The sequence below is a fragment of the Lagenorhynchus albirostris genome, chromosome 10 (assembly GCF_949774975.1).
Source record: "Lagenorhynchus albirostris chromosome 10, mLagAlb1.1, whole genome shotgun sequence".
Lineage (NCBI taxonomy): Eukaryota > Metazoa > Chordata > Mammalia > Artiodactyla > Delphinidae > Lagenorhynchus > Lagenorhynchus albirostris.
Window position 1 is genome coordinate 18399291 of NC_083104.1, and position 14320 is coordinate 18413610.

A 14320-nucleotide genomic window follows, 5' to 3' on the forward strand; every position below is an offset into this window, starting at 1 on the left:
TGAAGCAGGGGAAATGGTGCGCAACCCAGGCCCAGTTATAATAGTTCTCAACCCACTACTTTGTGTTGGTCCTTCCTAAGTGCCAGGCGCTGACCTGCCTGCTTTTCGTGCATTACGTCTCTGGATTTTCCAAAGAACCTATGGAGGATGATTATTAGCCTCATTTTGGAGATGAAGGCGCTGAGACATAAGGCTTAAACTGTTGGCATGTGGCTGCCGGGATCTGAACAGCAGCTTCCCTAGGGGAAACGCCCTATTTAGGCTCTCGGGGGTTCAAGCAGGAGCTGAGTGTCGGGCCTTGGGGGACATTGAGCTGTGCCACACCCTTTCCGCACAGTTCCCTCCGGCGTCAGGGGCCTGGGAAGGGGCTTCGGGGCGGTGTATCGGCTGGAAACAGGGACTTCACGAGAGGCAGATACAAAGCTCCGCGTGGCAGAGGAGCAGAAGGGCGCGGGGGAACCCGGGCCAAAAGAGGCCCTGCCGGCTCCCGGGGCACCGCAAGCCTCGAGGCGTTGCGAGCGTCGCGGCTGTTGCAAGCCCCAGCGGCGCGCGCAAACTGCGCCCAACTACTTCCCCGGGGCGGCTTCGGGGCCCGGGGCCCGGCGACAGTCCCACGAGGCGGCCGCGCGAGGCCCGAAGCCCAGACCCGGCACCCGGGCGCGGCCACGTGCGCCCCGCCGGCCTCGCACGCTCCACCGCGCCGGGCCGTGGGGCCACCGGCAGGCACGCGCGCCCCCAGCGCGCACACACTCCCGGGCACGCACACCAACGGCCCGGCCCACGTCCGCCACGCCCCGCCCTCCCCCGCGCCCCGCCCCCGCCCTCGCGGCGCCGGCCGCCGCCTTCCCATTGGCCGCCCGGCGCGTGACGCGCGGCGCCCGGCCCCGCCCCTCGTCAGTCACTCGGCGGAGGCGGCGCTGGTGGGGACTAGTCTCGTCCGGAGACTGGCAGCGGCGGCGTCGGCGGCGGCCGGAGCTCGAGCCCCAGCGGCTGAGGGCGGGCGCGGGGGAGGGAGGGGGGCCGGTCCGCGACGACTCCCCGGACGGCGTTTCTCCTCCGAGCAGCGCCGGTTTCGGCTTTGGGGGGGGCGGGGGTACAGCCCATCCATGACCATGGGCGACAAGAAGAGCCCGACCAGGTACCTGCTCCGAGCCGAGGGGGCGGAAGGGGAGGGAGGGCTGGGGGCGGGCGGGGGCCGGCGACGACTAGGCCCCGGAGCCACCCGGGGCGGGGGGAGGCGCTGCTAAGATGGAGATCCGGGGGCGGGGGGAGGCGGCGGCGGCGGGCGGTGGCGGCGGCGGCGGGAGGCGGTGTCGCTCCCGCTCGGGGCCGGCGGCCGTGCGCGCCGCAGCCATGGCGGCTCCTCCTCAGCCGCCCTCCGCCGCCGCCGCCGCCGCCACTCCTCCCAGACAAAGGGAGATTTAACCAGGTGGGGAGGGAGGGAGGACGCGAGCATGGGAGGGGAGAGGGAAGGAGCCGGCCCACTCCCTGCCGCCGGCTTCGGGCTGTCCCTGCGCGCCCCCTCCAGATCCGGCCCGCGGCTCCCCTCCCGGCCCCCCCAGCCCCACTCAAGTCCACAAGTCCGCCCGCTTCCTGCGCCCGCCGCGGCCCTTCCCGGGGCGCCGCCGCCGCCTACTGTGCGAGGCAGCACGGCCCGGGCCCGGAGGCTGCGTGGTGCCGGTGGGGGCGCCCCGTTCCCTCCCCCGGTTCCTCTTCTCGGCCCCGAAAAGGGTGGGTGGGTGGTCGCCAGGGCGAAGTTTCCAGCGCCGGATTCCTGCGAAATTACGACGGCTCACCAGCGCCTGTGTTTTGCTGTCTCTCCCCCTTTTTCCTGCTCCTTGACTCTTCCCTCCCCTTTCCCCCACTCCTCACTCCTCTGAAGGCCAAAAAGACAAGCAAAACCTGCCGCAGACGAAGGCTTTTGGGATTGTAGCGTCTGCACCTTCAGAAACAGCGCGGAAGCCTTTAAATGCAGCATCTGCGATGTGAGGAAAGGCACCTCCACCAGGTACTTGAAGATCTGTGTTACCTTTTGTTATAGGACTTTTTTTTTTTTTTTAAAGGCGGGGTTATAGGGTTGTGAGCTCTACTTTCTGCTTTCTTTCCAACTTGTTGATTACGGCTTTTTCTGTACGTGCCGGGTGGGGTGGGGGGGATGATGTCGGTTTGGGTTGTGTATATTTCATGTTGGGTGCAAAGCCTCATGTTCACTGATTTATGGGAGGGAATTTTTCCAGGTTTCGTCTTGTTTCAAACAGACGCTGGATTTATTTGACACTTGTATCCATTGGCTTATTGGTATTGGCTCCAAAAGAGAGGAAGCTTTGCTATGGATTGTAGGACATTGGACCTTTTATTTTTGCCATGTGCAGAATGTTTTTAAGTTGCCTGTCGTGAATTATTCTTCTCTTCCCTGAGAAATTTGGTGGTGGTTGTACAGTAACGCGGTGGTTGTGCTTTTCCTGTCTTGAACTGCAAATGTCTTTTTTTTGTTTTCCTTGCACTTGAAGATAAATGCTGGGGTTTGATAAAGAAAGTGCATTTTTTGGAAGACTGGACTGTCAGTGTGTGTGTGTGTGTGTGTGTATGTTTCTGATTAGCTTATGAGAAATGGTGATGGAGGACGATTTTTGCAAAATGTAGAATGAATAGCGTGATTATACTGAAGTTTGTGTTTAGAGCTTTATTAAAATGCAAAGAATGTTGAAGGAATTCCTCATTTTAGTGAAGGTGGTAAACTGTGTGGTATCAAAACGAGTTGAACTACTCCAGATTTAACATTTAGATATTCTTGAATGAAATGTGGAAGCTGATTTTGTAGTCTTCCGGTCATCTTTTAACTTGTAACTGGAATTTGTTTCAGTGATTAGAGTTTGAAGTTAAAAACTATTCTTTATGTCATTTAATGGGCAGACATGGGGGGGGCTGTGTGTGTGTGTGTGTGTGTGTGTGTGTGTGTGTGTGTGTGTGAGAGAGAGAGAGAGAGAGAGAGAGAGAGAGAGAGAGAGAGAGAGAGAGAGGGAAAGCAAGACAGAATGAGTGAGTTCCTTGGGGATCTTTAAAGTTGATTGCCAAAAGTCTTATTTCATCAGGTACTTGTTTTTGAATTGGTGGCATTCCAACATGACCGTGTAGTAGCACTGCACAGTTCTAACTGGTTATTGTTCTTTGGCTAAATGAATGTGTCCTCTTAGGGTTTCATTGCTTTATTTATACCTGGGAATAAATAGGATATTGGGCAACTTTGTCCAATTACTGGTGGAACAGTTCTGTGAATTCCACTAACTCTAAATACTGAGACTTTTGAATAAAAGTATTCCAGAACTAAAAAGTACCTATTTCCCCATAGGTACTTTTTAAAGTAAATTCATATCAATATTCTGTATTATCATAGAGTAGATTTAGTTAAAATAAAAAACACTCATTGGGAGCTTAGTAGATTAGTAGATTTAGATTGGGAGCTTAGTAGATTTTGTTTTGCTATCTAAAACAGGGAATTCCATCAAATGCCATGAAAGTTTAGAAATGTATTTGTTATTTAAAGCAATAGTGATTGTATTTTATTTGAGTAATGTTTTTTTACATGTAGAATCCCTCAGAGGCCAAACCTCTTTATTGTGGTTTTGCTTTGAGTGTTACCGTAGATGATGTTAAAGTAAATGACTAGGAAACTCCTAAGAACTTGAGAACTTTACTGGTGAAGAGAAACTTAAAGCAGATTCAGTTTACATCCAGTGTATTGCTGGGAATAATTATCTCATAATGAAGTGCATTTCAGTTTCTACACGTATAAAAAAATCTGACTCATCAGCTCTTTGGAAGCACGTGTAAGGTTTTGATTTTAAAAACAATATAGATGTTTAAAATTTTTTCAGAGTCACAGATGACAACATTGGAATTGTTTTTTAACAAATATATTAAATTACTAATAATGAAAATGTTTCAGGAACAGGATACTCACCTACTATCTTGAAGAGTGTGACTTTTTTAGGTCTGTGGTTGTGTAGAATTTGAACACAGATTTTAGAGATCTGAGGATTTAAATTCTTACCAACTTATGATACTTTTACATAACTTAATTTCATCTTGGTTATTGTCAGTATTTTCATGTGTTAGATCTGGAAGTCTTTATAAAAGATTATGTTCTAGAAGTCATTGATCAAAAGGCAGATAACATTTGGCTTTCTTATGCTGTGGATGGGTTTCATGTGAAAGGGTGAATTTCACAGGTTTTCCTCCTGTGTTATCCAGTGTATTAACTGTTGTTAATTTTTCTGTGACACTAGTTACTACTGCTTTGTTTTTTTCCTGGGCCTTTTTTGTGTGTGTGTAATTTTCTTGATACAACAAAGATTTGACATCTGTTGCCTTGTATAGTTTTAATCAGACTTGGTATTGATGACAGTAGAAAACTTGGTGGGTTTTGGATACTGGGTAATAGGCAAAAATCAGTGATTTTTAGAATAATTTTTAAGTAATAAAAGGACTTCTAGCCTGTTGACTGGCATAGAAATTGGGTTTTATTGCTCTGAGCTGATGTTTTGTATTATAACAGCCTCGCTGGTTGGGTAGCCAGTGGTAATTCTGGAGTTTGTTCATCATTGTTGTCACTGTCGTTGCCATCATCTATCTACCAATCAAGCAAGGAAGTCAGCTTTGAATTAGTGATAGTCCAATAGGACATAGAACTGTATTCTTTGAGAATAGAACTGATACTCCTCAGTTTCATTAGGAAAATATTGCCACTCATCCAAAGAACATTTATTAAATTACTAGGGTGTGAAAGAGTCTGCTGAAGACATTGGGGATAGGAGGAGGGTGTTAAAAGGTTGGTAAGACATGTATAGGAATGGCTGTAATCCAAGTTATAAAGGCTCTGAGAGAGGTATAAATAAAGTGCTGTGGGAGGTCTGAGCAGTCTGGCTTGGGCATCAATTAGAAGAATTCCCCCTCCCCTCAATTCTTCTGGATAAGAAGAATTGATTTCTACAGAATTACCTGCCATCTTTCACTATTATTGCCATGTGTACTAGATAAATTTAATTCTGTGGGTGGAGTCATGAAAGTGTTTCAGAAGGTCTTTTCTTCTTTCTGTAGCAGCTTAGAGCAGAGGGTCAGAAGCTCGAAAGGAACGTGTTAAAGGAAGAAGGAGACAACACTTAATAGGCTGCTTGGAGGTTCACGGGGCAGTGGAGAGCTTTATTTTGGATGTATTACCAATTTTGTTTTGGGTCTGTTTATTTCTTAAATACAGTCCTTTTTCCGCCTATACTGTTCCACTTTCTACCCTGCTGGTTGTTTTTTTTAATAGCTTTATCGAGACATAATTTATATACCATATGATGCATCAACTGTGTAAGTGTACAATTCAGTGATTTTTGGAAATTTTAAAAAGTTGTACAGCCATCACCACAAACCAGTTTTAGTACATTTCTGTCACATTGAATGGCTTCCTCATGCCTGTTCTGTGATACACTTTTACGAAGTCTTTAACACTAGAGCATGGAGGAGGCACCTGCGGCTGAGAAGTTCGCCTCCCCACCATGCTGATGTACTCTGAGCCTTTCAAGGTAGTAAATAAAGGCATGTCTATGGAAGGTGGTGGTGAGTGGGAAAGAAACACTACCCCTTCCCTAGGTGATAGCCAAAGTACTATTTCCCAGCCCACTTTGCCTGTCTCATGAAAGAGGATATCAGCTTTTAAAAGGAAGAAAACCAACAAAACCACAAACTCACAAATTTACCTAACTGTTGTTCTGCTAAGTTGAAGTTTTTTAGTATTGGGCAGAGTAACTTCCTAGACATGGTGATAAATGAAGTATATTTTACTTCTGGTTTTGTTATTTCTCTGAATGCAATGATCTCTATTGTAAAATTAAAATTACTAAAATATTGCTGCATTTCTTCTTGATTAGTGGTTCTTCGATAATAGTGCTGCACTGAATACTATTCCCCTGAAAAATGTACCGTATTTAGAGTTTTTACAGACAAGTAGAAGTGAAGAATTTGCTTTAGATGTGTAATAAGATTGTGTGGCTTTAAAAAAAAAATTCTGGTACTCAGGATATTGAATGGGAAGTTGGTAGTACTCAGTTGTTTGTGTGTAAAATATTTTCCTTGTCCAGGAACTCCCTGATTCTTTGCAGTTGTAACTTTGGACTTTTTCTCCTCTTAAATTCAGATACCCTGACAGTTGAAAGTCTCTTGACTAGTCATGAAGTACTTTAGAAGTTTTAGGGGAAAACACACATATTTAGTGAAACGTGAAAGTTTTGATCTTTGCTGGAAGCTTCAGAAGAGCATCATCCTGTGGTACTTTTCGGATAGGAAGCCTCCCAGAAAGCAGAGGGGTGCCTGACCTAGAGAGGAGCCAGGCCCTTCCCCGCAGTTCTGGGTCACTCGCCACAGTGGTTCTGTTCCTTAGGCCACACTGGCTTTATTGTAGTGTTTGTCTTTTGTAAAATTTCTCCATAAAATACATAGAAAAATTACCGGTTCTCCAAATCATCAAACCTTGTCAAACCTTTCGGCCTCGAAGGTGATACAAAAGCGGGTACAGGTTTAGAGATCACTCTTACCCAGAAACGGAGTGATAATTTATTTTGTGTTTGCTATTACACTGGACTTAACTGATTTATTAGTACTGACTTGATCTTATGTATACTTGATGACCTTAAAGTAAATTACCTGGGTAGTTGACAAGTTTTTATTGAGCACACAGACATCTGGGCTCTGGGTGTACAGTGGTGTACAGACAGATGAGATCTTTGTTCCCGTGGAGCTTAAAGTACTATGGCGAGGACAAGAAAATAAACAAGCGAACAGAAGAATAAGATCATTTCAGCTAGAGACCAGTGCTCCGAAGAAATTAGAGCAGAATAGGGAACTACAGAGTGGTGAGTACTGGGCAGAACGACTGCTTTGTAGGCAGTGTCGAGATACACATTTGCCTTTTTAGGAAACACTAAAGCTGCTTTCTTTTGGAGCAAGGGGATAGTTATTTCTGGAGGTTTACCTGTGCCAGTTAGCTCATTTGGTGGGGGACAGTTTAGAGTTCGAGCCTTTCTGCATAGGCTGCTCAGCTTTGAGCTACACATCGTAGACTAAAGTCTGGCCAGCTAACGTGCCAGTATATCCTGTTGCAGTTGACCCTTGAACAACTGGAAGGTGAGGGGCGCTGATACCTACTGCCCTGTGCATAGCTGAAAATCCACGTAACACTTGTCCTTTGGTATCTGAGGGGCATTCGTTCCAGGACCTGTCACGGATTTCCCTGGCTGCTCAAGTCCCATAGTTGGTCTCCATATCTGCAGTTCTGCATCTGTGGATTCAACCAACCACGGACTGTATGGTACTATAGTATGTGTTTATTGAAAAAAATTCGTGTATACGTGGACCTGCGCAGTTCAAACCCATGTTGTTCAAGGGTCAGCTGTTACTAGGATGGGAGGTTTTGAATGGATTCAGTGTGTATTTTTTCATGCGTCATGTATTTATTGTGTGCTTCCGTAGGTGCTGAAGAAATTCCAAGTGGCTGTAGCTTATGAAAATACTTATTAGCACTAATTCGGTTCCTTAGTACTTTAGGAAATGGTGGGTCTCCAAAAGTCTCCTTTACAACTTAAAGTAAAACATTTTACAGTCATTGTGGTTCTCATTTGCCTTCTTGTCCCATCGCCAGGGCCTTTTCTCTTTGTGACATCTTCCTTTATACTTCCTAACACTATCTCCTCTCCCGTTTTTTCTTTTTTTCTTTTTGCCTGTTTATTTTATTTTTATTTTTGTGCGGTATGCGGGCCTCTCTCTGCTGTGGCCTCTCCCGCTGCGGAGCACAGGCTCCGAATGCGCAGGCTCAGCGGCCATGGCTCACGGGCCCAGCCGTTCCGCGGCATGTGGGATCCTCCTGGACTGGGACACGAACCCGCGTCCCCTGCATCGGCAGGCGGACTCCCAACCACTGCGCCACCAGGGAAGCCTTGCCTGTTTATTTTTAAGTAAACTTTTTGAACTGTAGCATACATACAGAGAAGTGCACAAATCATAATTGTAAGGCTTGATGAACTTGCACAAAGTGAGCATACCTGTGTAACCAGTACCCAGGTTAAGAAACAGAACATTACCAGGACCCCAGATGCCCCTTGTTCACGCTGCAGTCACTTCCCCTTAAACTTTATTTAAGTGGAGTCATACAGTATGTACACTTCTGGGTCTGGCTTTTTTCACTCATTGTTATGCTTGTGAATATCCATGTTCTGTGTGGTTCTTGTGTAGTCAACCACTGCTGTTTTATCCTAAGAATATCTTAGAGCTCAACTCTACATACAGACCCCTAACACATTCGAGAGATGGGATCTCTCTGCACCTTCTGTTCATTACCTACACAGTTGAACACAGTCATCTCCTCCCAGCAGCAGCATAAAGTCCACACATCATTAGGTGAAAGGAATAAACCTGGTGTGTGGAATTTTCTGGAGTATGCAAATGGAGTAAACTTTTGGCTCTCGTGAGTAATATTGTTCATTGGTCATTTATATTTCAAGGCACTGGTTGAATAAACAAGGAACCTAACAAACTTGTTGAAAAGATAAGACCATAAAAAGATAGCCAGTGGTGTGAATGCCATGGTAGGCATGGAGTGAATGGGTACCTGGTAGAGACCCTAAGTGCTTTTTAGAGGAGGTAGAGACAGTACATGGGGTGTGTTGGGGAAGGCCTCACTGAATCTGAGGTTTGAACTAGGCCTTTTTCGTTCTTGGATGTAGGGTTTGTTGTACAGGTTGATACAAGTTAGTTAGTTCTTTGCCTCCTCCTACCTCCTTTTTAACTGTTCACCCTCCTTAGATGTCACCCGTACCTTTCCACTTCTGTTCACACGCTGGTAATTCCCAGATACTATTTATTAACCACCTGTCACCATCCCCATATACACATACACGTGACAAACAGATCCGGCTGGTTCTTGGGCCTCTCCATTTGGACAGCTTAAATTATCTCCTGGTTCTCATTGCTTCTAGGTTAAAGTCCAAATCCTGAGCATCACAAGGGGCTTCATGGTCCTCTAACGTTTCTTTAGAATTTCTGGAAGCAGCCTGCCACCACCCTATCTGCCCTCCACACACAGCATGTGTGTGTTTCATACCGAACTGCTTGGTGTTTTCCTAGCATGGACCATGATGTCTCATTTCCATACCTTCACACGTTCTTTTCCTCTGGATTTCTTCTAAAATGCTCCTCCTTCCTTGTAGCCTGGCTGACTCTTATTTGTCTCTGGAAGCCTTTTCCAACGCCCTAAGATCATGTATACCTCTTCATAACATTTGAACCGCATTTTTGTTTGATTACCTTTGTTATGTTTCCACCTTTTTTTTGAGGGCACGATCTTTCTTTTCATATCTTTTCCTATGTCTGTTACAGTGCCAGGCACTTGGTAGGGGTTCACTCAGTGTATGTAGAATAGATGAAGACTGGAAGTTTGGAGTCGCCTTTAAAACTGTTGCAGTTAAGAGTTCTGATACGTATTGCACTTTAGGGCTTGCGTCTTGTCTGTAAAGTTATTGGATTACGGGAAATTTGTCTTTATAAAGCATGTCCTTAAGAAGTAGTATTCTCATTTTTCTGATTTTGTTTTCTAAACATGTTCTAGAAATTAAACACAGAGTTTACAACCTTGGAGACCTTGGGCCATGCATTTAAAGTACTTCCTGGAGTGGTTTTGGGCTTCAGAGCTTTAGCACACTTAACTAAATAACAGTGATGATTCTTTCCTTTTTTGTTGCCCATTTGGTGATTTAGGCTGCCAAAAGTCATGTCGAAAAGTGTGCTAATAAAGCAGAGGATCAGTCACGTTGTGGAAAACCAGTTTTGAGATGTGATAAGGAACTAGGTGGGTGCACTTGTAAGCTGGCACCTAAAGGGAGTTTAAAAATGGCTACGGAACATTTTGGGTGTTCTTGGAAATGTTTTGCTATGCTGTTCATTGTGTTAAGGTCTGTTGTGTTTTAACATACCCATAACTTGATAGTTGTACCTTATACGTGGTATACATTACTGTTATTTGGATTAATTACTGCTGTTAAGTCTTGACTCATTCTTTATGTGGCTATTTTTTCACTTCTGTGCAGTGATTGACACAGACTGTGGTGCCAAAGATGAATTCTCAGTAAAGGCATTGCAGATAAACTCCCGTGTTACTCAGAAATCATAAGTACGGATTTTTCTTGACTTTAAATGGGGTTGCATCCAGATAACCCGTCATAAGTTGTCATAAGTTGACAATACCGTAAGTCAAAAATGCATTTAATACGTACACCTAACTTGCCAAACATCACAGCTTAGCCTAGCCTACCTCAAACGTGCTGAGAACACTTACAGTACCCTATAGTTGGGCAAAATCACCTAACACAAAGCTGTTTTTTTTTTTTTTTAATTTTTTAAATTTATTTTTGGCTGCATTGGGTCTTCGTTGCTGCGCTTAGGCTTTCTCTAGTTGTGGCGTGAAGCCTTCTCATTGTGATGGCCTCCACCGCTGCAGAGCGCAGGCCCCAGGCACACGGGCTTCAGTAGTTGTGGCTCGCGGAGTCTAGAGCACAGGCTCAGTAGTTGTGGCGCACGGGCTCAGCCGCTCCGCGGCATGTGGGATCTTCCCGGAGCAGGGCTCGAACCCGTGTCCCCTGCATTGGCAGGCGGACTCTTAATCACTGCGCCACCAGGGAAGCCCACAAAGCCTATTTTTAACAAAGTGCTGAATATTTCATATAATGTATCGATACTGTACTGAAAGTGAAAAACAGATTGGTTGTCTGCGTACAGAATGGTCGTAAGTACATCGGTTGTTTGCCCTGCTGATCACGTGGCTGACTGGGAGCTGCGGCCCCTGCCTCTGCCCAGCATCACCAGAGAGTATTGTACCACATATCTCTAGCCCAGGGAAAGATCAAAATTCAAAATTTGAGGTGTGGTTTCTACTGAATGTGTATCACTTTTGCCCCATTGTAAAGTTGAAAAAGCCATCGTAAGTCAGGGACCATCTGTAGTTGAAATCACAAGGTAAAACAGGTGAAATTTTTATTTTTAAATACAATTAGATCTTTATTCCTCCTCTCCTTTCCTCTCTCTGTCAATTTAGAAAATCTATTTAAATTATCCTTTGGCTGGGAAAAGAAACTAGGAAAGGGGGATGTAAAAGAAGCATCTTAAAACTTGCTCAAAACATTTTCTCTGTAATTTCAGATCATAAGCAATACAATTGAAGAGGAAACTTTGATAGCCTTTGGGAGGGACAAGAAATTAAGGGTGATATAGGATGCCAGTTTCATCAGCTTATTGCGTCTTAAACCCAAAAGTGCATGGTGGTTACTCAGAGGGCGAAAACAAACCTGGTGACTGTTTTCTAACAACAGATCAGATTTCATATGTAGGCTATGAGTTTTTGATTAAGTAGGCCTGGGGTATCCTGAGAATTTGCATTTCTTACAAGTTCAAGTCCAAGGTGATGTTGATGGCTGCTGGTGTGGGGAGCACACTTTGAAGACTGGTTTAGATGACCTTAAATTCTCCTTTAAAGAGAAGCCAGCCACGCTTCCTCATGAAGGTGAAGATCGTTTTTGATGTCTGTTATGGAAAAATTATGTCTTAGTATTTTGAAGTGAGCTTAAGAGAAGTAAGTGATCAACGTTCTAGGAACCATGTTTTTAATCCAGAGCTGGCATTAGAGGTGATTCCTTAATTAATAAATATGTTGTGTGAAGTATAGGAATTGATAAATTGGGGGACCATATCAACTAAACTATTTTTTACATCCTAAAATCAGCAGTTATCTTGCATTACTAACACTTGGCTTGAATTTCAGACGTTTATTTTAAAAACCTATTTCTTTGCAACGTAAGTTAGAGAGACAGAACCAGGTCTTAAAATCAGTGAACCAACATTCCAGTAAAATGTTGGCAAAGAACATGAACAGGTAATTTATGAAAGAACTGCAAATTAAGTTAGGAAGTGTGGGAAATGTATACAACCTTCCCATTATTCAAATAAATACAAAACAAGGTAACATTTTTTTGCAAGTAAAAAATTAAAGATTAAAAAAAAATTTTTAGTGAGGCTAGGAAATGGGCATTTTTACATACCCTTGGGTGGGTGGTGTGTAAGTTGATTTAAATTTTCCAAAGGCCATCACAGCAGTTGGTAGCAAATGCCTTTAAAATATTTGTATCCTCTTCCCCAACAATTTAATTTACAGGAATTTGTGTGATCTGCATGTGAAAATTCTGTGTTATGTATATTAATTGCATCGTTATTTTAACAAAAAATGAAATTACTTATATAGGAATCAACAAGGAATTGTTAGAAACTATCGAATAGCCATAAATATTTTGCACCTCTTAAAAATGGTTTGAGATCTCTATCAAGTGGTGGTGGAAATGTAGAATGGTACAACTACTCTGGAAAACAGTTTGGGCAGTTTTTTATAAAACTTACCATGTGACCTAGGAATTTCACTCCTGGGCGTTTATTCCAGGTAAATGAAAACTGACATTCACACAAAATCTGTTCACAAGTATCCATGGCAACTTTACTTGCAATAGCCTGAAACTGGAAACAAAAATGTCCTTCAGTATGTGAATGGTACATCCATACCATGGACTGCTACTCAGCAGTTAAAAAGGAAGAAACTATCAATGCATACAACTGGCATGGATCTCAAAGGGCCCTTATGCTGAGGGAAAAAAGTCAACCTCTAAAGGTCACCTACTGTAGGATGCCATTAACATTCTTGAAATGAGAAAATTACAGGGAGAACAGATTAGTGGTTGTCAGGGGTCAGGGATGGCGGGAAAAGGAGGGAGATGCATGTGATTGGAAAAGGGTAGCAAGAGGGAGGTCTTTGTGGTGATGGAACAGATCTGAATCTTGATTGTAGTGATGGTTTCATCTATCTACACGTGTGATAAGATGACACAGAACTGTTTACATATAGTATACCGATGTAAATTTCCTGGTTTTGATACTGTACTATAATCAAGAAGATGCAATTTTGGGGAAATTGGGTAAGGGTTATTTGGGACCTTGTACTATTTTTGCCACTTCCTGTGAATCTATAATTATTTCCAAATAAAAATTTAAGAACACATTTAGAAATAATGTTTAATATAAGAAAATGCTCTTAATATATTGAAAGAAAGCAAGTTACAAAATGATGAACAATATAATCCCACTTGAAATAATATTTCATACCATTTCACCTAATATACATACCTAGAAGTAATGACTGATCACAATACTAATTCTGCTTGGTGGGATGATGGGGTTTTTTTGTATGTGTGCTTTTCTGTGATTTCTGTAGTGTGGATGAGTTGGTATCAGTTTTGCGGTTGGAAAAACCAATTTTCACAATAGGAAATTAAAAAAAATCTAATTCTAGAATATTGAAATTTAAGTAAGCAAAATCAAATTTTAGATTAAGGGATTTGAAAGTTTTGTTTATATTGGTTACACTAACTTAGTATTAAAACAGCTGTTATTATTGGAACATATCTGTATACTCTAAAATATGTTGTGTTTGTAAATTTAAAATTGTTTTGTGCTCTTGTATAATATCGCTTATATGTGGAATCCAGAAAAATAATACAGATGAACTTATTTGCAAAGCAGAAATAGAGACAGTGATGTAGAGAACAAATGTATGGATACCAAGGGGGAAATGGGGGTGGGATGAATTGGGAGATTGGGATTGACATATATACGCTACTATGTATAAAATAGGTAACTAATTAGAACCTACTGTATAGCACAGGGATCTCTACTCAGTGCTCTGTGGTGACCAAAATGGGAAAGAAATCCAAATAAGGGGTGGATATATGTGTATATATATAGCTGATTAACTGTGCTGCACAGCAGGAACTAACAAAACATTGTAAAGCAACTATACTCCAATAAATATGGATGAAAAAAATACTAAAACATTTAAGAAAAAAATGTTTTGTGCTCTTTTTTTTTTTTTTTTTTTTTTTTGCGGTACGCGGGCCTCTCACTCCTGTGGCCTCTTCCGTTGCAGAGCACAGGCTCTGGACGCGCAGGCTCAGCGGCCCAGACACTCTGCGGCATGGGGGGATCCTCCTGGACCGGGGCACAAACCCGTGTCCCCTGCATCGGCAGGCGGACTCTCAACCACTGCGCCACCAGGGAAGCCCTAACTGTATTCTTTTGATTCAGAGTTATTCCGTCATTATTATTAGCCTAATCAGGTTACGTGTGATGTAAAAAGTTAATACAAGTCTGTGTAGATTAGGTGATGTATTTTGCTTGTTGTGAAGTTGAGTGT

At 43.4% G+C, this 14320-nt stretch overlaps 1 protein-coding gene across 1 annotated transcript in view; it reads left to right on the forward strand.

Moving 5' to 3' along the window:
• Window positions 1-1004: 1004 nt before the first annotated feature.
• The window catches only part of RYBP (RING1 and YY1 binding protein), a 72035-nt gene continuing 58719 nt past the window's right edge, over window positions 1005-14320 (forward strand). Inside the window, exons 1-2 of the mRNA XM_060163889.1 lie at window positions 1005-1138; window positions 1883-2008. Of these exons, the coding sequence (XP_060019872.1) occupies window positions 1107-1138; window positions 1883-2008 (158 nt within the window). The 5' untranslated portion in view covers window positions 1005-1106. The remainder of the gene's footprint in view (window positions 1139-1882; window positions 2009-14320) is intronic.